The following is a 22,365-nucleotide window of genomic DNA, read 5'->3' on the forward strand; positions in this document are numbered from 1 at the left end:
TAACATTCGAAGAAATCCTGTGGTAAAGTCACGCGAGATTGCGTCACCCTCAATTCCAATTAAGTAGCATAGATGTGTACTATACACGCGTGCTATTGCGTCAGATCCAGGTATGCGTAATAACGTCTTGAGGGAATCGCCATTGAACCTTCTTTATGATTAACAGTGAAGAAGAAAAGAATGGCGGCTATAGGTGCTGTGGAATAGATTGAGAGGATACTACTAATTCCCACCAAAAAAGGTGCAAAAGACTCATCAATACACTATGACATACCATATTCTCATTTGTGGCAGAGATGGCCGTGACGCTCGAACTATCGGAACTTTTTCAGAACGTTGGAGGCAGTTGAGCTCCCACTGTATATTTTTTTCAATCAAAAAGGGTTTTAATTTACAAGAGACCATTTTTTTTCAAAATGGAGCTTGTGCTTTTGCATTGGAAACGATACACTATTCACTTGAAAACTTACCTTGAGTTCTATTTGGAAATCCAGAATAAGTTTCATTCCCTAAAGGCCTGATGGACATCTTACCAACGAGGTCGTACAGTCCAAGACTTGACTCTCTACATTTATCTGATAGAGTCGGACATGTCGGACACGATGGAGTTGGGGGACATATATCTTCGATATCCACAAGTTCTGGCGGCGGTTGACCGTACAAAGTGGCATCTTTTCCCCCTGCGTAAGACGGTGGTGGAGTAGCAAGGTTTGGGTCGACAGCTAAAATATGTATTGTTTGTTATTCAAATAAATTTTAGTTGAAGTAATGAAAAAATAATGAAAACGAGCACTGAAAATTATTTCTCTTTACTAATTTCCATCCCTTTCATTTATATCGCTATTTGCATTTATTTGAGTAATTTATACTACAACCCCCATGTTTTTTTTGAAGCAGTGTATTTTTTTCTTTCAGTCGTCGTCGTCGTCAAATTAAGGTCGTTTCTGCTTCTTCTCGAGCCTCAGGACCTTCTTTCAGTCGATTTGTGGAACCTAGCATATCAAAAATGCCCGGTAAATTCTAATTTTGTTTCGCCTAGTTTCAACTCAAGGCTTTATGCATCAGTAGGATTTCTGTTCGATTATATCAACAAATGGCTTTGACAGAATAATCCTTCAAGAATCCGTTTCCAAATCGATAACTGGTTTTCAATAAAGATATTTTATCACTAACTTGTCTTAAAGTTTCCTTGTTATCACAGTGACCCAAGTGCCTAAATGTTTGCCTTGTCACCCTGACAAGCCAAGGTAAATAGAGGTTAAAAAAGATGTAAACTATTATAGATTCCATCGATGGCCTTTCAAAAAGTGTGCTAAGCAATTTAGAAGCTACTTCAAATAAAGTTCTAAGCAAAACTCTACTATTTAAAAATATCAGATTAAATAGCACACGAAATTAGAGAAACGTGAGCTATATCATGGTGTTTAGATAGAATCAATGAAATACTCAGGTCTGAAAGTTGGAACATGAGATACATCATTTAGGCGTAGGAGGGGAATATACCAGCAACAAATTTATTTGCAGCAGATTTAGGACTTGAAGACTTTACTTTTACTCCTTTAACTTTTGTCCTAAGTCAAAGAAATTAAGAATTAAGTTTATTTGTGGTCTAAGACTCAATCCTCTTTGCTGGTAAAACTTCAGATTAAACTACAAGTTTCCAATATTAAATTTAATTTGAAATTTATGAAGGGATAGGAGGAGAAATTTTAGTGAGAGTAGATAGTAATTAGTAATTTTCCTAGGCAGCATAAACGAGTTTAAAACTAAATGGAATTATTACCCTCCAGCTGGGTGGCGAGTCCATTACCGTTTCATCTCACGTCGTGTATCTGGGTCTGCCCATAGGCCGTAACCTTAACGAAACTCGTCTACTGCTCGTCAAACACGCCGAGAAAAAACTCCGCACCGCGTATGGGTCTATCTTCGCCAGCAGACTCCTCTTATGCCGAAAGTATCTCGCGAATATGTATAATGCTGTCGCACTTCCGTATATTCTATATTTCGCGCCATTTTGGAATTTATTAACTGACACCCAAAAACGCAAGCTTCGGTCCCTTTATTTTAGGTTCGTGACGTTCCTGCTGCGATGCTCTCTGTGGACGAGAAGTACTTATATAATAGATAAACACAGGATTGCAGACCCCAGTATCGCGATAAACCGGTTGATTTCTGATTTCCAGGCAAAATGGAACCACCCGTGGCTTAAACATTTCTACAGTTCTTGATTGTGTATTTTTCCATGTTGTGTTTATATTTCTCTCCGTTTTTCTTCTCTTTTTTTCTTTTTTTTTCCTTGTACTCCGTTTTGTTCCATGTGAAAAATACGGGTAATAGATATTTTACTTACTTACTTACTTAATGAGATGATGAATAAGATTTGGAGATCCAACAAATAGAACGTTTTTTCAAGAATCTTAATTGACAGGAGAATCGTGAAAACTTTCTCGGTTCTGAAGATGAAATTCTGTCGTTGATAAAAAAATACAATTTATTCAGTTCAAATACAAGTTTGACTTCATAATTTACAAGTAAGCATTGATTGAACTTTTGGGTAGTAGGATTGAATATAAGTAAAGTGTTATATATTACTTCAATGGTGGCCCCGTACCGAAGGTCATTTCACTGAGAAAAACCCAGTTACGTAACTTGCTTGTTGACATAAAACTTACGTAACTGGGTTTTTCCCAGAAAAATGACCTTATCCTACGGCCAACATTGACGTACTATCTAGCATTGGGGATAAACTCAATTACATAACTTACTTGTCAATATTGGATTTTCCCGGGGAAATGACCTTGTCCTATGGTCACCACTAAAGCACTATGTAACATGGGGGAAAGACCCAATTACTTTACTTTTTTGTCAAATTCGTAAGATCCTTTGGGGAAAACTCATTTACTTAACTTGTTTGTCAACATCGTAAGGTCTTGGGGAATCTCTATTGTGTAAGTGCATAACAACTTTTTTTTACCTTGAGTGAGGATATCAAACAGTTCGTGGTAACGAAGTGTAAGGAGCGATCCGGCTCAATAGTAAACGAAACTGTAAAAAACGAGATTTTGATACTAATGGATACATCAGAAGAATTAGATTTTTATGTTTATTTTAAATATATAAGTTTCATCAAATTTAGTCTTACTCATCAAAAGTTATGAGCCTGAGAAAATTCGCCTTATTTTGGAAAATAGGGAGAAACACCCCCTAAAACTCATAGGATCTTAGCAAAAATCACACCATCGCATTCAACGTAATAGAGAATCCTATTGTACAAGTTTCAAGCTCCTATGTACAAAAATGTGGAACTTTTTTTTGCCAGAATATCTTACAAAATGTGGTATTTTTTGCCTGAAGACCGATCACGGGTGCGTGTTTATTTGTTGTTTTTTTTTCTTAGAATGTCGCTAGTGGTCCTAGAATGTCGCTAGAAGACTCATTTTAACGGAAATTAAAAGTTCTAGTGCCCTTTTTAAGTGACCAAAAAATTGGAGGGCACCTAGGCCCCCTCCCACACTTATTTTTTTTAACAAAGTCAACGGATCAAAATTTTGAGATAACCATTTTGTTCAAAATAGTCGAAAAACTTAATAACTATGTCATTGGTGCTAACTTACTCCCCCACAGTCCCCGTGGGAGGGGCTGCAAGTTACAAACTTTGACCAATGTTTAAATACAGTAATGGTTATTGGGAAATGTACTGACGTTTTCAGTGGGATTTTTTGGTTGGGGAGGGGGTTGAAGGAGGTGGGATACGTGGGAGGATCTTTCTTTGGAGGAATTTGTCATGGGGGAAGAGAAATTACATGAAGGGGTCGCAGGATTTTCTAGTATTATTTAAAAAAAAACAATGAAAAAATAAATATGAAAAAGTTTTTTCAACTGAAAATAAGGAGTAGCATTAATACTTAAAATGAACAGAGATTATTACGCATATGAGGGGGTTCCTTTCCCCCTAAATACCTCGCTCTTTACGCTAAAGTATTTTTAGTAATTTCAACTATTTACTCTACGGCCTGTGATTCACGGGTCCTTTTTAAAGAATTGGGACAAAATTAAAGCTTTATTGTAAAGACTGAGGTATTAACAAGGGGGCGAACCCCCTCATATACATAATAAAAATATACGAATATAGAAGTTTGTTATGTAAGTTAATTCAGAAATTACGTGTATTTTTTTTTTACTAATAATAGCGTTCGTTAAAAATTAAAAGTTCTAGTTGCCTTTTTAAGTAACCAAAAAATTGGAGGGCAACTAGGCTTCCTCCCCCACCCCTTTTTCTCAAAATCGTCTCATCAACACTAAGAGAAAGCCAGAAAAAAAATGAATATGCAAGTTTTGTTTTAATTATTCACGTGCGGAGAGCCAAAATCAAACATGTATTAATTCAAAAATGTTCAGAAATTGAAAAAAAAACGTTATTTTTTAACTGAAGTAAGGAGCGACATTAAAACTTAGAACTAACAGAAATTACTCCGTGCATGAAAGGGGCTGTTCCCTCCTCAGCGCCCCGCTCTTTGCGCTAATGTATTAACCAAGTGAAATTTAGCGATCGCAAATTCTGTCGGTCTGTCTGCCGGTCTGTCGGTCTGCTTGTCTGTCCCGGTTTTGCTAGTTTAGGCACTTCCAGATAAGCTAGGACGATGAAATTTGGCGGGCGTATCAGGAACCAGACCAGATTAAATTAAAAATATTCGTCGCCCCGATTCGAGCATCTGGGAGGGGGACGGGGGGACGGCTAATTCAGAAAAATTAGAAAAAATGAGGTATTTTTAACTTACGAATAGGTGATCGGATCTAAATGAAATTTGATATTTAGAAGGATATCGTGTCTCAGAGCTCTTATTTTAAATCCCGACTGGATCTGGTGACATTGGGGGGAGTTGTAGGGGGAGACCTAAAATTTTGGAAAACGCTTAGAGTGGAGGGATCGGGATGAAACTTGGTGTGAAAAATAAGCACAAGTCCTAGACACGTGATTGACATAACCAGAATGGACCCACTCTCTTTTGGGGGAGTTGGGGGAGGGGTTAATTCTGAAAAATAGAAAAAATGAGGTAGTTTTAACTTACGAAGGAGTGAATGCAATATTTCCCCCATAATTCAGACGCTCTAATTAAAATATTCTTATGTATAAGAGACTGCTATGTTGAGTACAATCACTGCCTTTATTTTCAAAACAGTGTTATTCGTTGACAAAATTGTAGGATGTTTTCAGGCAATTTCCCTAGATATCATTTTTCCTCTTTTTGGTAAATGTCTTTCATCTAAAATAAAAAGGGGAAAAAACCTAAGAATTGTGAGCAGCCTAGCTATTCAGATAGCTAACATATGCATACTTGAGCGAAGATGTTCACCGCTCAACAATGAACCAAAAATTCCTTAAGTTTTACAATCTTGAAGTATTGTTTTTTGCCTTTTTCTTTTTCCTTTTTATTTTTTTTCTCTATACTCCGCCATGTTGTTGTTCTGATGGTGGGCTAAAATAAACTATCTATCTATCTATCTTAAAGTTCCGAACTACATTTAGTTATCAAGATAATTCTAAAATCCATTAAGATAAATACCTGAAGAGAAGAAATGGGGTTTATCGGTATAAACTGCTTTTTATTGTGGAAAAAGGAATGTTTCAAAGAAAAGTTAAGCACCACACTAAACCACAATACGAGCAGAAACTAAGTCCTAAAATAAATCAAATTTAAAATGACTTGAAATCACTATCAAACAATGTATAAAGCCCAAAACAGACATTAAAATCAATAATCATATTAAACATAGAGGTAACAGACACTGATACAAATCAATAAATAAATCCAAAAACGAGTGATAATCTAAAAGAAAACTGAAGTCAAACTTATAATGAACAGAAATTACTAAAAACAGGAGTTTAGTTACTGTCCCTCCCAAAAACCTTTTAAAAGCAATTTCTATTCATTTTAAATTTGATACGAGGATTTAGTTTAATTTCCAATAGTTTCAGCATGGATTTATTCATCTATATCTTTATCAGTTATCTTAATATTTCATTTGATTATGTATTTGAATTTCAGTTTGTTTTGGGTTTCATTTATTATTTGATAGTAACTTTTGGTCGTTTATCAGTTATCTTAATGTTTCATTTGATTATGTATTTGAATTTCAGTTTGTTTTGGGTTTCATTTATTATTTGATAGTAACTTTTGGTCGTTTATCAGTTATCTTAATATTTCATTTGATTATGTATTTGAATTTCAGTTTGTTTTGGGTTTCATTTATTATTTGATAGTAACTTTTGGTCGTTTATCAGTTATCTCAATATTTCATTTGATTATGTATTTAAATTTCAGTTTGTTTTGGGTTTCATTTATTATTTGATAGTAACTTTTGGTCGTTTATCAGTTATCTTAATATTTCATTTGATTATGTATTTGAATTTCAGTTTGTTTTGGGTTTCATTATTTGATAGTAACTTTTGGTCGTTTAAATTTGGAATAATTATAGAACTCGGAATATTGCAGATACACTCTTTTCGATAACGTGGATGCACATATGGTATTTTAATTTAGTTCATTATCTAAGTCGACATACTCTGTAAGTTTCAACTTTATACCCTAGCAGTTCCTGAGATATTGAAGATACATCCTTTTGAAAGTCAGTATGAACGTAGTATCTCGTGATATATCAACATCCCTATCAAAATTCCCGAAATTTCAAGCTTGATACTCATAGCCGTCCCTGAGATATTGCGTATACACCCTTTTAGAAACCTCAATGCATATATCGTCTTTTGATTCAGTTCAAAATTCCCTGACTCTTGGCCATTAGTGGGAATTTTCATCTTGTTAACCTTTGCCGTCACTGAGATATTGCAGACACAAACTATTTTGACAGCATGGGTGTACATTCTGCATCTTGATTTGGTTCGCTATCCCTTTCAAAATTTCTGGGAAATTTCAGCTTAATTCCTATATATGTTTCTGAGGCATTGCAGAAACAACCTTTTGACAATGTGGATGCGCAGGTTTCTTTGTAATTTTTCTTAGCAATTTTTTCTAATATCTTTTTTTAGCAAAAGAACTAATATCTTTTACTTTACTTTAATTTCCTCCTTGACATTCCCTGAAAGTTTCAAATTAAACCATAAAGCCATTCCCAAGATATTACAGATACATCTTTTTGACACTAGGAGGCAAATAGTGTCTTTTGATTTATTTCAATATTTTCTTCGACATCCTTTTCAATTTAAAACCCTTAGCTGTTTTTGAAATATTGCGGATATGCTGCTTTGACAACCTAGATACACGCAGTATGGCTTTTGATTTAGTTTACCCCCCCCCCCCCCCACCTCAACATACACTGAGAGTTTCAAATAATACTTTTAGCCGTTTCTGAGATCAGTATAAACATCCGCTTTTAACAGCTTGGATGCATATAGTGTCTTTTGACTTAGTTTAACATCCTCCTCAATATTCCTTCAAAGCTGCAACTCAAGACTCTTAACAGTCTCTTATGTAGTGCAGATAAGCCTTTTTAACAACCTGGGTGCATATAACATCTTCTGATTTAATTCAACGTCATCCTAAATATTTCCTTAAAGTTTCAAACTAACACTCTTGGCCGTTCCTGATATATTATAGTTGCACCCTTTTGACAACCAGGTTACACATAGTTTCTTTGATTTAGTTCAACATTCCCCTAAACATTAAGTCTGAACTTAATACCTTTAGCTGTTCCTGAAATGTTGCAGACACATCCTCCTGACAACCTGGGTGCGCAAGGCGTCATTTGATTTAGACCAACATACCCCTCAATACTCCCTTAAAGTTTCAATATCATGCTCATTGCCGCTCCCGAGAAATTGCAGATACAGTCTCAACAACCTGGTTGTATATAGTGACTTGTGATTTAGTTACACATTCGCTGAAAGTTTCAACTTAATACCCTTACCCATTCAAGAGATAGTGCAGAAGCGCCCTCTTGAAAACCTGGCTGTAAATAGTATATTTTGATTTAGTTCAAGCCACCTAACAGTCCCAGAAAGCTTATTAATTAATGCAAATAGAAGTTTCAAAAACTTTATATAATATGTTCGGCTTTTCCACTGTAAACAATACTTTCAAAGAACTGCCAATTTGCATTATTTACATCCCTTACCCAAGAGCTATTTAGGGTAATTTCATTTCCGGGTGGATTTTATAGGATCTTCAACTATTTTGAACAAAATAACCATCTCAAAAGTTTTGTCCAATATCATTGGAGGCTATGGAGGAGCAGGAAGAAAATAGGGCAAGGGAGGGGGCCTTGTTGTCCTCAAGCACTTTCAGCACAATAAATAGGCACTATAATTTCATATTTCCAATCGAATGAGCCCCTCAGGAGCCTCTACAATCATCTTTCCAACAGTAAATGGCTCTGAGCCAAAAAACAAATAATACGCTGTACGCTTATGAATCGTTACTAGAGGCAACGCTAGAGCGTTGCCTCTGAAATATGGATCTAGATAGATATTAAATAAAAAAAACAAGTTTTTTTTAACGGAAAGTAAGGAGCGACATTAAAACTTAAAACGAACAGAAAATACTTCGTATGTGAAAGGGGCTGCTTCCTCATCAACGCCCCGCTCTTTACGTTAAAGTTTGACTCTTTCTCTTAACTCTACTTTTTAAAACAGTAAAATACTTTAGCGTAAAGAGCGGGGCGTTGATAAGGAAGCAGCCCCTTTCACATGCGAAGTAATTTCTGTTCGTTTTAAGTTTTAATGTCGCTCCTTACTTTCCGTTAAAAGAACTTGTTTTTTTAATTTAATTTCTGAACGTTTTTGAATCAATGCATGTTTTGATTTTGGCTCTCCGCAGATGAATAATTAAAACGAAATTTACATTTTTTTTTTTGGCTAAATGGCTTTCTCATAGTTTTGATCGAACGATTTTGAGAAAAAAGGAGCGGGGGAGGAGGCCTAGTTGCCCTCTGGTTTTCTTGGCTACTTAGAAAGGCAACTAGAACTTTTAAATTTTTACGAATGTTTTTATTAGTAAAAGATACGCGTAACTTATAAATTAGCTTACGTAAGAAAATTCTGTATTCTCCTGTTTTTATTACGTATATGAGGGGGTTCACGCCCTCGTCAGTACCTCGCTCTTTACACTAAAGCTTAAATTTTGTCTAAATTTCTTAAGAATGACCCCTGAATCACAAAAGCCGAAGAATAAATAGTTGAAATTACTAAAAATACTTTAGCGTAAAGAGCGAGGTATTATGAGGTGAGCCCATCATATGCGTAATAATTTCTGTTCGTTTTAAGTGGTTTTAATTCTGCTCCTTACTTTCAATTAAAAAAACGTTTTCATATTTTTTCATTTTTTAAAATCATGCTAGAAAATCCTGCACTCCCTTCACGGAAATTTTCTTCCCCCATGATAAATTCCTCCAAGGAAAGTTCCCCTAACATATCCCCCTCTTTTCACCCCCATCCCAACCAAAAATCCCCCTGAAAACGTCTGTACACATCCAAATAACCATTACTATATGTAAGCACTGGTCAAAGTTTGTGACTTTTAGCCCCTCCCACGGGGACTGTGGGGGAGAAAGTCGTCTCCGAAGACATAGTTATAAGGTTTTTCGACTACTCTGAATAAAGTGGCTATCTCAGAATTTTGATCCGGTGACTTTGGGAAAATAAATAGCGTGGGAGGGGGCCTAGGTGCCCTCCAATTTTTTGATCACTGAAAAAGGGCACTAGAACTTTTCATTTCCGTTAGAATGAGACCTTTCGCAAGATTCTAGGACCACTGGGTTTATACGATCACCCCTGGGAAAAAACAAAAAAAACAAAAAAAAAACAACAAACAAACAAACAGATATACACGCATCCGTGATCAAACTTCTGGCAAAAAATACAAAATTCCACATTTCTGTAGATAGAAGCTTGAAACTTCTACAGTAGGGTTCTCTGATACGCTGAATCTGATGGTGTGATTGTCGTTAAGATTCTATGGCTTTTGGGGGATGTTTCCCCTATTTTCTAAAATAAGGCAAATTTTCGCAGGCTCGTAGCTTTTGATGGGTAAGTCTAAACTTAATGAAACTTATATATTTAAAATCAGCATTAAAACGCAATTCTTTTGATGTAATTATTGTTATAAAAATTCCGTTTTTTTAGAGTTTTGGTCACTATTGAGCCAGGTCGCTCCTTACTACAGTTCGTTACCACGGACTATTTGACACCGGCAAGTTTAGGATTACGTCTTTGTTATACGAAGTATGTACAAGTAACACAAGTAATAAACCTTATCGTGGTTATTCATAATTGTAAAACAGAGGGGCTGGCTTAACTCCATTAGAACTCGTAGCATCAGATAGCTCTGTCATTTTCTTTTCATATATTCTTATCTTTTCATCTTCTTTCCAACCCTTCCACGGCCATAGAGAGAAGAATCTCCAAATTCAGTACCATTGTTTTAAGAGCCTGGACTAGTGTTATTTTATAATTAAATAAAAAAAAAACTAATTTTTTTAGCTGAAAGTAAGGAGCGACATTAAAACTTAAAACGAACAGATATTACTCCGTATATAAAATGGGTTGTCCCCTCCGCAATCCCTCGCTCTTTACGCTAAAGCTTTTAATTGTTTTAAAAAGTAGAATTGTGGCAAAAAGTCACACTTTAGCGTAAAGAGCGAGGGATTGCGGAGGGGACAACCCATTTCATATACGGAGTAATTTCTGTTCGTTTTAAGTTTCAATGCTACTTCTTCCTTTCATTTGAAAAAACGTTTTCATGTTTATTTTTCATTGTTTTCTTATAGTAATGCTAGAGAATCCTACGCCCTTTTGATTGAATTTTTCTTCCCCCATGACAGATTCCTCCAAGGACAGATCCTCCAACATAGCCCCCTCTCCTCAGCCCCATCCCCAAACAAAATAAAATCCCCCTGAAAACGTCTGTACACTTCACAATAACCATTACTATATGTAAACACTGGTCAAAGTTTGTAACTTGCAGCCCCTCCCCCAGGGATTGTGGGGGAGTAAGTCATCCCAAAAGACATAGTTATTACGGTTTTCGACTATGCTGAACAAAATGGCTATCTCAAAATTTTGATCCGTTGACTTTGGGAAAAAATGACCGTGGGAGGGGGCCTAGATGCCCTCCAATTTTTTTGGACACTTAAAAAGGGCACGAGAACTTTTCATTTCCGTTAGAATGAGCCCTCTTGCGACATTCTAGGACCACTTGGTCGATACGATGACCCCTGGAAAAAAAAACAACAACAAAAAAACAAACAAATAAACACGCACTCGTGATTTGTCTTCTGGCAAAAAATACAAAATTCCACATTTTTGTAGATAGGAGCTTGAAACTTCTACAGTAGGGTTCTCTGATACTCTGAATCTGATGGTGTCATTTTCTTTAAGATCCTACGATTTTTAGGGGGTGTTTTCTCCTATTTCCCTAAATAAGGCAAATTTTCTCAGGCTCGTAACTTTTGATGGGTAAGACTAAACTTGATGAAACTTATATATTTAATTGATATCAAAATTCAATTTTTTAGAGTTTTGGTTACTATTGAGCCGGGTCGCTCCTTACTACAGTTCGTTACCACGAACTGTTTGATATTTGTAGTGGAAGTGTATTTAAATTTTTGTGCTTTTCTTTCTTGTTCTTTTATATACTCCGTCTTTTCCGTTTTTGGCGGGTAATAAATTAATAATAATAATAATAATAATAATATTCCCCAAGACCCACACTAAAAACAAGAATAAAAAATCATGAAGCTAGTTACAGACCTGGAAATAGTTAAAAGGCATGACAAATATGAAGCGTGAGAAATTTCCAGAGCAAAAAAAAAGTAAAAAAAAGAAAAGGCTTTACTTACGGAAAACTGATAAAAGTCCTTTTGTAGATCCCATAATATTTTTCGCGATACACTGATAGCGTCCATAGTCTGAAGAGCTGGTTACTGTAAGATTGAGAGACATATATACCTGAAAAAAATAAATAAAATGAAGATTTAATGATGCAGCCGAATCTTCAATCACTTAAATTTGGTTATATGTTTTCTATAGACATCTAATTTAATTGGGACGTCCAACATTGATCTCTAAAAAAATTAAACATTTATTTCATTTTTCTTCACAGACGCGATTAAAAAAGGGCATCACTCATTTAAGTATATTAGTATTATCGAATATAGTTGAATAAAACTTCAAGTTAGAATTTAGAACCCTTAAAGTGGCACCTTTTGAATTTATGCGATCAAAACAACAATCATTTGATAATCATAAGAAGATTATCAAATCATAGTTGCAGCAGCAGCTGCAACCTAGCAACGAACGAAGTCCACCCCATGGCAACAAAAATTTAGATAAGTTTCGAAAAAAATCCAGTGAGGAGGAAACCGTGATGTATCTCTTTTCTTTTCTTTTTATGTTTTTTTAACACTGAGCTGATCGGACTGAACTATTGGTCGTAAAATATTGGGAGGGGGCTCATTTGATAGGATATTTCCCGACCTAGTGCCTTTTGTAGCAAAAGAAAATCCATTTATTTTTTACAAAAACAGCATCTTCATATACACGACGACATAACACAATAATCTTTTGACAAGACAACAGTACACACACATCTTTGGAGAAGTTGTTTCTCTGGGTTATTTCATGTTTAAGTGACTCACATTATCTTACATTATCTTAAGTGTCGTCATATTTCCCAAAAAGGCTATGGTAATTAAAAATGGAAGATGAACAAGGAAAAATAAAAAATAAATAAAAAATGAAAAATAAATAAAAAGGAAAAATAACAAGGAAAAATAAATAAAAAATGGAAGATGAACAAGGAAGCTTCAAAAGTCATGCTTAGATTAATAGGTATTAATTATAACATTCGAGTATATCAAAAGATCGCGTTTGGCACATACTTAATTAACATTTACACGTGTAGGCTATTCTTTGCAATAGATTATTACAAATAAGAAAAAAAATGAGGCTGACTTTACGATTCAACCTATACTGGAAAAATATTTCATTATAACAAATTATCTATCACCAATAACAAAATTAATCAGCTAGCAAGTACTTTTAAAAACTAAAGTTTAATAAGACATAGTTTATGACAAAACTGAATTTTTTGGCTCGGTTCCAACTAAGAAAAAACTGAAGACTTGATGCATTTAAAAACTAAAGATTTACCGATTCCTTAACCTAGTAAAGAACAAACTCTAGCCCATAGTAACCGAAAATTTAAAAACACCTTGAAACAAAACCGTCAGGTGAGAAAGAATCGCTATTTGAAGCTGATTCAGGATTGGTAGCTAGGAGTTTTGGATAAAAAAAATGGTGTCGGAATGAAATTTTTTCCATGGGTGCATTGTTAAAAGGCACTATCTATAGTAATTTTCCATAGAGCAGTTAAACATCTCCTACAGAACCTTTAAACATGATGTCGCAGTGCAGCAACAGTGGCGACAAAAAGAACAGAAGACATGCGACCATACGTAACACCCTGTGAGGGTTAGGATTGATCAGCCTCCGTGAGCTGTGTCTTAATGCGTTTTTTGCCCTTTTGAGGCCAAGTTGATTTTTGATTCAGTTCTGTTATGAAATTCGATCCAAAAAGAAGTAAGCTTATTATTTTTACTTTTGGCTTCCTTTTGAATAGCCTAGAGTTTGGTATAGTATATTTGATAGAGTGATTTGGCATAGGCGACGAGGTTCTATATTATGCGAGATAGCACTCCTGAAGGAAGAGTTTCGGACTTCATACCGTGGGCCCACACCATGGCACATACACCCCATGGAAAGTACACTTGTCGTATCCCTATCGGTTACAGCTGTGGCAAGTCCACAGCACTAATACCAACGAGGGCAGACTCGTAGAAACTGTGGCCCATCTCAACCGCAATACCATAATCTAGTACCATTAGTAGTGTCACTGTGCCACACACATTGGCAGCAATAGAAAACACACACTGGTGGCAGGGTTGGTGCAGAGGACTCACACTAGTGGGACCATCGAAATACTGATAGTGAATCTAACACCCGTTTCCGAAGATATAAGTTGAATTAGCCTACGTAGTAATCTTTAAAGTTGCACAGAGAAACACGGAATTAACAAACCTTTTTCCTAATTGAACATTTAACTAGTCTAGCTCTGCTTAGGGAGGACTGAAAGTAGGTTTAGACATAGCCTAATGAAATAACATAAAAATTTCTCGCTGGAATAATGAGAAAATTTCTATTTAACCAAATTCTTTGGATATTGCTGGTAACAAAATCGCATTGAATTACAATACTAATTCAGTTCTGCTCGTGCGACATTCGTAGCTCCTCTTTCAGATGTGTGTGGAGTCTTCGATTGTTCTGTCCCCGTCCCTCAACATTTACTGAACGTCTCACCTTAATAGCTTAAGCCTTTTTGAAGACCCAGAATCAAATATTCCCCCTATCCCAAAAAAAAAACTCTACAGAAACAATTAGCACCATGCATAACTTAAAGTCTAAGCCTAGGAAGTTTTAGAGGGCATGTCATCCCCATAGGCATAATCATTTGATACTTAGGTTATTTTAAGCAAAACGCCTATTTTAGTTTTGATCGGATGCCTTTGATGAAGGTCATGGGAGGAGGCTTGGTTACACTCCGATCACTTTTGACTGTTCAAAAGGAAACTAGAAAATTTAGTTTTCAATTGAATGAGCCCCCTCTAAAGTTCAGTCAACCTCTTCCATATGAAGTGGTTCTTTGAAAAACAAATGTATAAATAAATAATACAATAACTTGTTTTGGTTATTTACTATAGAGACGCCGGATCACTGTATCTTGTATTATATTAAATAAAAAAAAACTAATTTTTTTAGCTGAAAGTAAGGAGCGACATTAAAACTTAAAACGAACAGAAATTACTCCGTATATGAAATGGGTTGTCCCCTCCTCAACGCCTCGCTTTTAATTGTTTTAAAAAGTAGAATTGTGGCAAAGAGTCAAACTTTAGCGTAAAGAGCGAGGGATTGCGGAGGGGACAACCCATTTCATATACGGAGTAATTTCTGTTCGTTTTAAGTTTTAATGTCGCTCCTTACTTTCAGCTAAAAAATTGTTGTTTTTTTTATTTAATTTCCGAACGTTTTTGAATTAATGCATGTTTGGTTTTGGCTCTCCGCACAAAAATTATTAAAATGCAATTTGTATATTAATTCTTTTTTTTTGGCTAAATGGCTTTCTGTTAGTTTTGATCAGACGATTTTGAGAAATAAGGGGTGGAGAAGGAGGTCTAGCTGCCCTCAAATTTTTCGGTTACTTAAAAAGGGAACTAGAACTTTTAATTTTTAACGATTTATTAGTAAAAAAAATATACGTAACTTTAAGAATTAACTTACGTAACAAACTTTCATAATCTTGTATTTTTGTTATGTATACAAGGGGGTTTGTACCCTCGTTAATACCTCGCTCTTTACACTAAATCGTAAGTTTTGTCCCAATTCTTTAAGAATGACCCCTGAATCAGAAAGGCCGTAGAATAAATAGTTGAAATTACTAAAAATACTTTAGCATAAAGAGCGACGTATTTATCTCCTCCTAAATACCTCGCTCTTTATGCTAAAGTATTTTTAGAACCCCTCATATGCGTAATAATCTTTGTTCGTTTTAAGTTTCAATGCTACTCCTTCCTTTCATTTGAAAAAACGTTTTCATGTTTATTTTTCATTGTTTTCTTATAGTAATGCTAGAAAATCCTGCGCCCTTTTCATTGAATTTTTCTTCCCCCATGACAGATTCCTCCTGGGAAAGATCCTCCAACATAGCCCCCTCCCCTCAGCCCCACCCCCAAACAAAATAAAATCCCCCTGAAAACGTCTGTACACTTCCCAATAACCATTACTATACGTAAACACTGGTCAAAGTTTGTAACTTGCAGCCCCTCCCCCAGGGATTGTGGGGGAGTAAGTCATCCCCAAAGACATAGTTATCATGGTTTTCGACTATGCTGAACAAAATGGCTATCTCAAAATGTTGATCCGTTGACTTTGGAGAAAAAATGAGCGTGGGAAGGGGCCTAGATGCCCTCCAATTTTTTCGGTCACTTAAAAAGGGCACTAGAACTTTTCATTTCCGTTAGAATGAGCCCTCTTGCGACATTCTAGGACCACCTGGTCGATACGATGACCCCTGGAAAAAAATAAACACTCACCCGTGATTTGTCTTCTGGCAAAAAATACAAAAATTCCACATTTTTGTAGTTAGGAGCTTGAAACTTCTACAGTATGGTTCTCTGATACGCTGAATCTGATGGTGTTATTTTTGTTAAGATTCTACGACTTTTAGGGGGTGTTTCCCCCTATTTTCTTGATAATGCAAATTTTCTCAGGCTCGTAACTTTTCATGGGTAAGACTAAACTGATGAAATTGATGAAACTTATATATTTAAAATCAGCATTAAAATGCGATTCTTTTGATGTAGCTATTGTAGCTATTGATATCAAAATTCCATTTTTTAGAGTTTTGGTTACTATTGAGCCGGGTCGCTCCTTACTACAGTTCGTTACCACGAACTGTTTGATAAGAAAATTTTAAAGAAAAACCTTATGGGCTGGTACAAACCTCTTTACGATAGGACAGTCCTGAATGTGAAGTGAAAAAGTGTCTCCCCACCTTGCCTTTTATCTGCATATTTAGTTTGAACTATTTTATGTAGCACCCTTTCTTAGAAAATTCTCGAGTGTTTACAAATCCAGCCTCATTAGAAACCAAAACACGGAATAATTTAACTTATTTCTCCAATCTTTGGCTGTAGCTTCGAAATCCCATGTGCCCTTATATAGACTTGAAATGCATGAGGAGTAAAACGGCTTTAGTAAAACGAAACATTAAAACCCTAAACCAGAACGTCTAATTGTATTTTGCAACAAGATTATACCAAGATTGCCCCCCTAGGGATAAGCTAGTAAATAACGAAACCAAGTCCATAATAATTTAGAATGAAACTTTATCCATCCTTTGTGGCTCTGGTGCAATACTTTTTCTAGATTTTTGGATGAAAAACAGTTTTCTATAATCGTTAATTTTCCATAGCAAGTTTCAAAGTTTGAATATGAGCCAATTAAAAAATGACCAAATTTGAGCAAATAAAGAAAGAAAACATCTAGCGGACTTTAAGGCTTACCGATCAATAGAGCAGAATCAATAACAAAACATGGTGAGTCATCCTTCTTCATTTTCATCCAAATCTTGATGCAAACTCTTACGAGAAATTAGCCAGTAATCACAATTCTCTACATTTAAATTGAATACCCAAAAGAATGAAGGAGTTAGATTTAGGAAAAAACAGTGAAAATTATGTAGAACGTATTTTCGATTTTAAAGGAAATTAGACTCTTTATTTTAAAGGACTTGGGCTTTAAAGGAAAGAAGAGGTAAGGGACGAGTTAGTATGTTTCCTTCGACTTCCTTCTTGGTTTATGTGAGCAAAGTTAAGCTGTTTGAAAAAAGAGATCCATGCTGTTTATGTACTGCAAAAGCCCTTCTTTTACGTTCTTCTTCCTCTTGTCTTGGGCACATTATTAATTTTGCTTGTCCTTGTCTTTCTGGAACACTGAAGAGTTATGTAGTTCCTCAAAATAACAAAGAATGATTTAGAAGCATCAACTTAAGGTGACTATCCTCCATGTCCTTCTCACTTCATATAGAAAATTATTGACATAACAGACACATTGGTTTTGCAAAATTTTATGCTTTACTGTTCTTGAGAGAATTTCAAATCAGTCAAGTATGTTACTGTAGCGCGGGCACTTCGAAAGACGGAGGAGGATTTGTTAGATATTTTTCAGAGAAATTGTCTATGGAATATTCTGTGCAGCCTACCCATATGCATGACCGTACTTCAAACAGTTACCTGTGCGAATCGTCTTTGTCGGCCAACCATATAGGTCGTCCCGGGAAAGGGTGGAAGGATGTTGTAAGGAAAGATCTAATGTAAATTGAAACTTCTTGAAAGAGTGTAAAGAGAAAGGCTTTGGATGGATTGGAGGAGGAGCATGCGTAGCTGTGTTGGCCTCAGGTCGCTTGGTGATGCAGTCAGTTGTTAGTTGTAGTGATAGAAAGGTTTGGACGGCTAAAACATTGAATGGCAATGGATCCTGAGACAAAGGGATGGTATGACAGCAGAAGCTGTAGCCAAGCTATAGCTTTAGTGGAAAGTGACCAAAGAAAATTAAATTTAGTTGATTTTAAAGTTATTGTTGTGTATTTTACATTTTTTGTTATGGTTGTTTTTTTTCTGGTACGGCTCAAATGGCTCCAGCCAGTCTACCGGGTTAACGGTCATTTATCTTAGGAGGGCTTGAGTTTGATTTAGATTGTTTAATAGAGTAGTTTGGTATAAGCGAGGGAGTCTTATATTATGCGAGATAGCTTTGCTGAAGGAAAGTAAGATTTTTGAAAGACGAGTTTTGGGCTTGATACCGTGGCACATCACGGAAAGTACATTTATCTTATCCCTACCGGTTATTTAATGTCGCTCCTTACTTTCAGCTAAAAAAAATAGTTTTTTTTTTATTTAATATAATATAAGATACAGTGATCCGGCGTCTCTATAGTAAATAACCAAAACAAGTTATTGTATTATTTATTTATACATTTGTTTTTCAAAGAACCACTTCATATGGAAGAGGTTGTCTGAACTTTAGAGGGGGCTCATTCAATTGAAAACTGAATTTTCTAGTTTCCTTTTGAACAGTCAAAAGTGATCGGAGTGTAACCAAGCCTCCTCCCATGACCTTCATCAAAGGCATCCGATCAAAACTAAAATAGGCGTTTTGTTTAAAATAACCTAAGTATCAAATGATTATGCCTATGGGGATGACATGCCCTCTAAAACTTCCTAGGCTTAGACTGTAAGTTATGCATGGTGCTAATTGTTTCTGTAGAGTTTTTTTTGGGATAGGGGGAATATTTGATTCTGGGTCTTCAAAAAGGCTTAAGCTATTAAGGTGAGACGTTCAGTAAATGTTGAGGGACGGGGACAGAACAATCGAAGACTCCACACACATCTGAAAGAGGAGCTACGAATGTCGCACGAGCAGAACTGAATTAGTATTGTAATTCAATGCGATTTTGTTACCAGCAATATCCAAAGAATTTGGTTAAAAAAATTTTTATAACTCACGATAACGTAACAGAAATAACATCAGCCTGGACAAGATTCCGAGGGAGAGCTCTATCTAATAGTTTATTAAAAAACGTATGAACCATATAATTTACATTAGTAAAAATAGCAGAATAATGAGACCCCCCCATCGATCAGCTGGGATTGTACTCGTAAGGTCACTAGTATCAAACTTTGCACTATTATTAGCTTTATTCCACTCGGATTTAGATTCAGGAAAATCCATACCACTATATCGAAGCTGGCGAAGCCGCTTCTTGAATGTCATTTTCGTCTTTTGTTTAACTAGATAAAAAAACAAGTTTTTTAACTGCAAGTAAGGAGCAACATTAAAACTTAAAATGAACAGAAATTATTCCATTTATGAAAGGGGTTGTCCCCTTTTCATTGCCTTGCTCTTTACGCTGAAGTTCAACTCTTTCTCACAACTCTACTTAAAAAGCGTAAAGAGCAATGCGTTGAGGAGGGGACAACCCCTTTCTTAAATGGAATAATTTCTGTTCGTTTTGAGTTTTAATGTCGCTCCTTACTTGCAGTTAAAAAACTTTTTTTTATTTAATTTCTGAACGTTTTTGAATGAATGCATTTTTTGATTTTGGTTCACCGCACATGAATAATTAATAGAAAATTTTCCTATTAATTTATTTTTTTGGCTAAATGGCTCTCTCATAGTTTGACCGGACGATTTTGATAAAAAAAAAAGGTGTGGGAGGAGGCCTAGTTGCACTCCAAATTTTGGCTACTTAAAAAGGCAACTAAAACTTTTTATTTTTTTAAGAAGGTTTTTATTAGTAATAAATACACGTAACTGACGAATTAACTTACGTAACGAAATTATATATTTGTATATTTTCATTACGTATATGAGGGGTTCTCCCCTTCGTCAATACTTCACTCTTTACTCTAAAGCTTCAACTTGAGTTGAAGTTACAAAAATACATTTAATTAAAATTACTAAAAATACTTTAGCGTAAAGAGTGAGGTACAGTGGAGGAGACAAACCCCCTTATATGCGTAATAATTTCTGTTCGTCTTAGGTTCTAATGCTCCTCCTTACTTCCACCGGAAAAAAAACTTTTTTTAATTTATTTTCTCATTGTTCTTTTAGATAATGCTAGAAAATGCTAGAACAAATCCTTTATGGAAATTTTCTTCCCTCATGATAAATTCCTCCATGGAACAATCCTCCCACGTAACCCCCTCCCCTATTCCCCTTTAACATGAAAAAATCCCCCTGAAATCGTCGTTACATGTCCCAATAACCATTACTTTATGTAAACAATGGTCAAAGTTTGTAACTTGCAGCCTCTCCCCCGGGGACTGCGGGGGAGCCAGTCATCCCAAAGACAGTTTTTTTGACCATGTTGAACAAAATGGCTATCTCGAAATTTTGATCCAGTAACTTTGGGAAAAAAATGAGTGTGGGAGGGGACTAGGTGGCCTTCAATTTTTTTGGTCACTTAAAAAGGGCACTAGAACTTTTAATTTCTGTTAGAATGAGCCCTCTCGCGACATTCTAGGACCACTGGGTCGATACGATCACCCCTGGGCAAAAGAAAAAACAAAAAAACAAATAAACGTGCATCCGTGATCTGTCTTCTGGCAAAAAATACAAAATTCTACATTTTTGTAGATAGGAGCTTAAAACTTTTACAGTAGGGTTCTGTGATACGCTGAATCTCACGGTATGATTTTCTTTGACTATTAGGGGGTTTTTCCCCCTATTTTCTAAAATAAGACAAATTTTCTTAGACTCGTAACTTTTGATGAGTCGAAATAAACTTGATGAAACTTATATATATTCAGAATAAGCGTAAAAATGCGATTCTTTTGATGTAACTATTAGTATCAAAATTTCGGTTTCGACTTTCGGTTACTATTGAGCCGGGTCCTTACTACAGTTCGTTACCACGAACTGTTTGATATGAAAAATATTTCCGGGCCTGAGTCTACCACAAGCAACCCAGATCCTAAGCCACATACTACTTTCAGGGAGTTTAAGGCGACGTTGAACACTGAAACTTTGATATTTTGTTGCTTTTATGAAACTTTAATGTTGAAATTAGAAGTGTTGAAAAACTTGAAATTTTGGCATTAAAAAAAAAACCAACAGGAATTAACAAAAAGACTTTCCAAAAAAGAAGATTTTCAAAGAAGAGTGTTTAAGATTTTAAGACCAGCAGAAATAAATTCCTATAATAATTCAAACTCAAAACTACCAGAAACTATATTGTAAGAAGGTGAAATGGTCTATGATTGGTCAGTTAAAAATAATTGATTAATCAGGACCAAGCTTGCGTTCTTATGGACCTCGAATTAACCACGACAGGCTTACTTAGCCACTATGAAACTACATTGAATCAAAAGATAGCCTAATATCGTGGTGGGTTCAAGGCGTTTATCCCCCGCCCCCGAGGAAAATACCCCCTCCCCGTGGAAAATAACCACTGTGGAATATATCCCCTAGTAAATACCCCGTCGGAAAATACCCCCCATTGAAAATAAGGCTTTCCAAATTTGAGAATTTTATTTGAGTTTTATTTTTTTAATTTTCGTAGGGGAAGGAATTTTGGTGTATTAGGGTTGGGAATAGGACTGGAAATTTTTGTGTATTATGTGCCACTCACTAAACTTTACACTGTGTATAACTCGAGAACAAACCGGTTTCTTCCTTAGTTTCTTTCAGCTTAGCGCAAGACATGACAAAGACAAGTGACAGAATATATGGGAAATATATAATTTGGGCTATATATTTGCACAAAAGTGGGAGGGGGAGGGTAAAGTATCTGGACAGTTTGAAGTCAGAAAACATTTCTTAGTTTATAAAATGCAGAATAATTGTACCAAACACATTTTGCGTGCAGACCCGTTATACTTCGCCCTCCCCCCTTAATGTGCAAATATATAGCCCAGATTTGTTCCTAAAGTAACGTAGAAACTCACAAAAAACCGGCTTTTTTGTCGATTTTTAGGCAGCGTGAACTTGAGTGAGTACTACATAATACACAAGTACCAAAATTCCTTCCCCCCTGCGGAAATTAAAAAAAAAACATAACTCAAAATAAAATTCTCAAATTTGGATAGCATTATTTTCCACGAGAAGGGGGGGGGGTAATTTTCCGTAGGGCTTATTTTCTGGGGGTATTTTCCTGAAGACATTTACTACGGGGGGACTGAAACAAAATAAAGAAAAAATTGCGTGGATTGTCAGTTTAATTGAAAAATACTGATATT

At 35.7% G+C, this 22,365-nt stretch overlaps 1 protein-coding gene across 3 annotated transcripts in view; it reads right to left on the reverse strand.

The window, feature by feature from the left end:
- LOC136040984 (hemicentin-2-like) overlaps nt 1–22,365 on the reverse strand; it is a 186,309-nt gene that overhangs the window by 42,164 nt on the left and 121,780 nt on the right. For all 3 annotated transcript variants that reach the window (XM_065725464.1, XM_065725463.1, XM_065725462.1), the window contains 2 exons: nt 11,851–11,959; nt 471–722 (listed from right to left, as the gene is read on the reverse strand). In XM_065725464.1, the coding sequence (XP_065581536.1) occupies nt 471–722; nt 11,851–11,959 (361 nt within the window). The remainder of the gene's footprint in view (nt 1–470; nt 723–11,850; nt 11,960–22,365) is intronic.

The sequence above is a fragment of the Artemia franciscana genome, chromosome 21 (assembly GCF_032884065.1).
Source record: "Artemia franciscana chromosome 21, ASM3288406v1, whole genome shotgun sequence".
Classification (NCBI taxonomy): Eukaryota; Metazoa; Arthropoda; class Branchiopoda; order Anostraca; family Artemiidae; genus Artemia; species Artemia franciscana.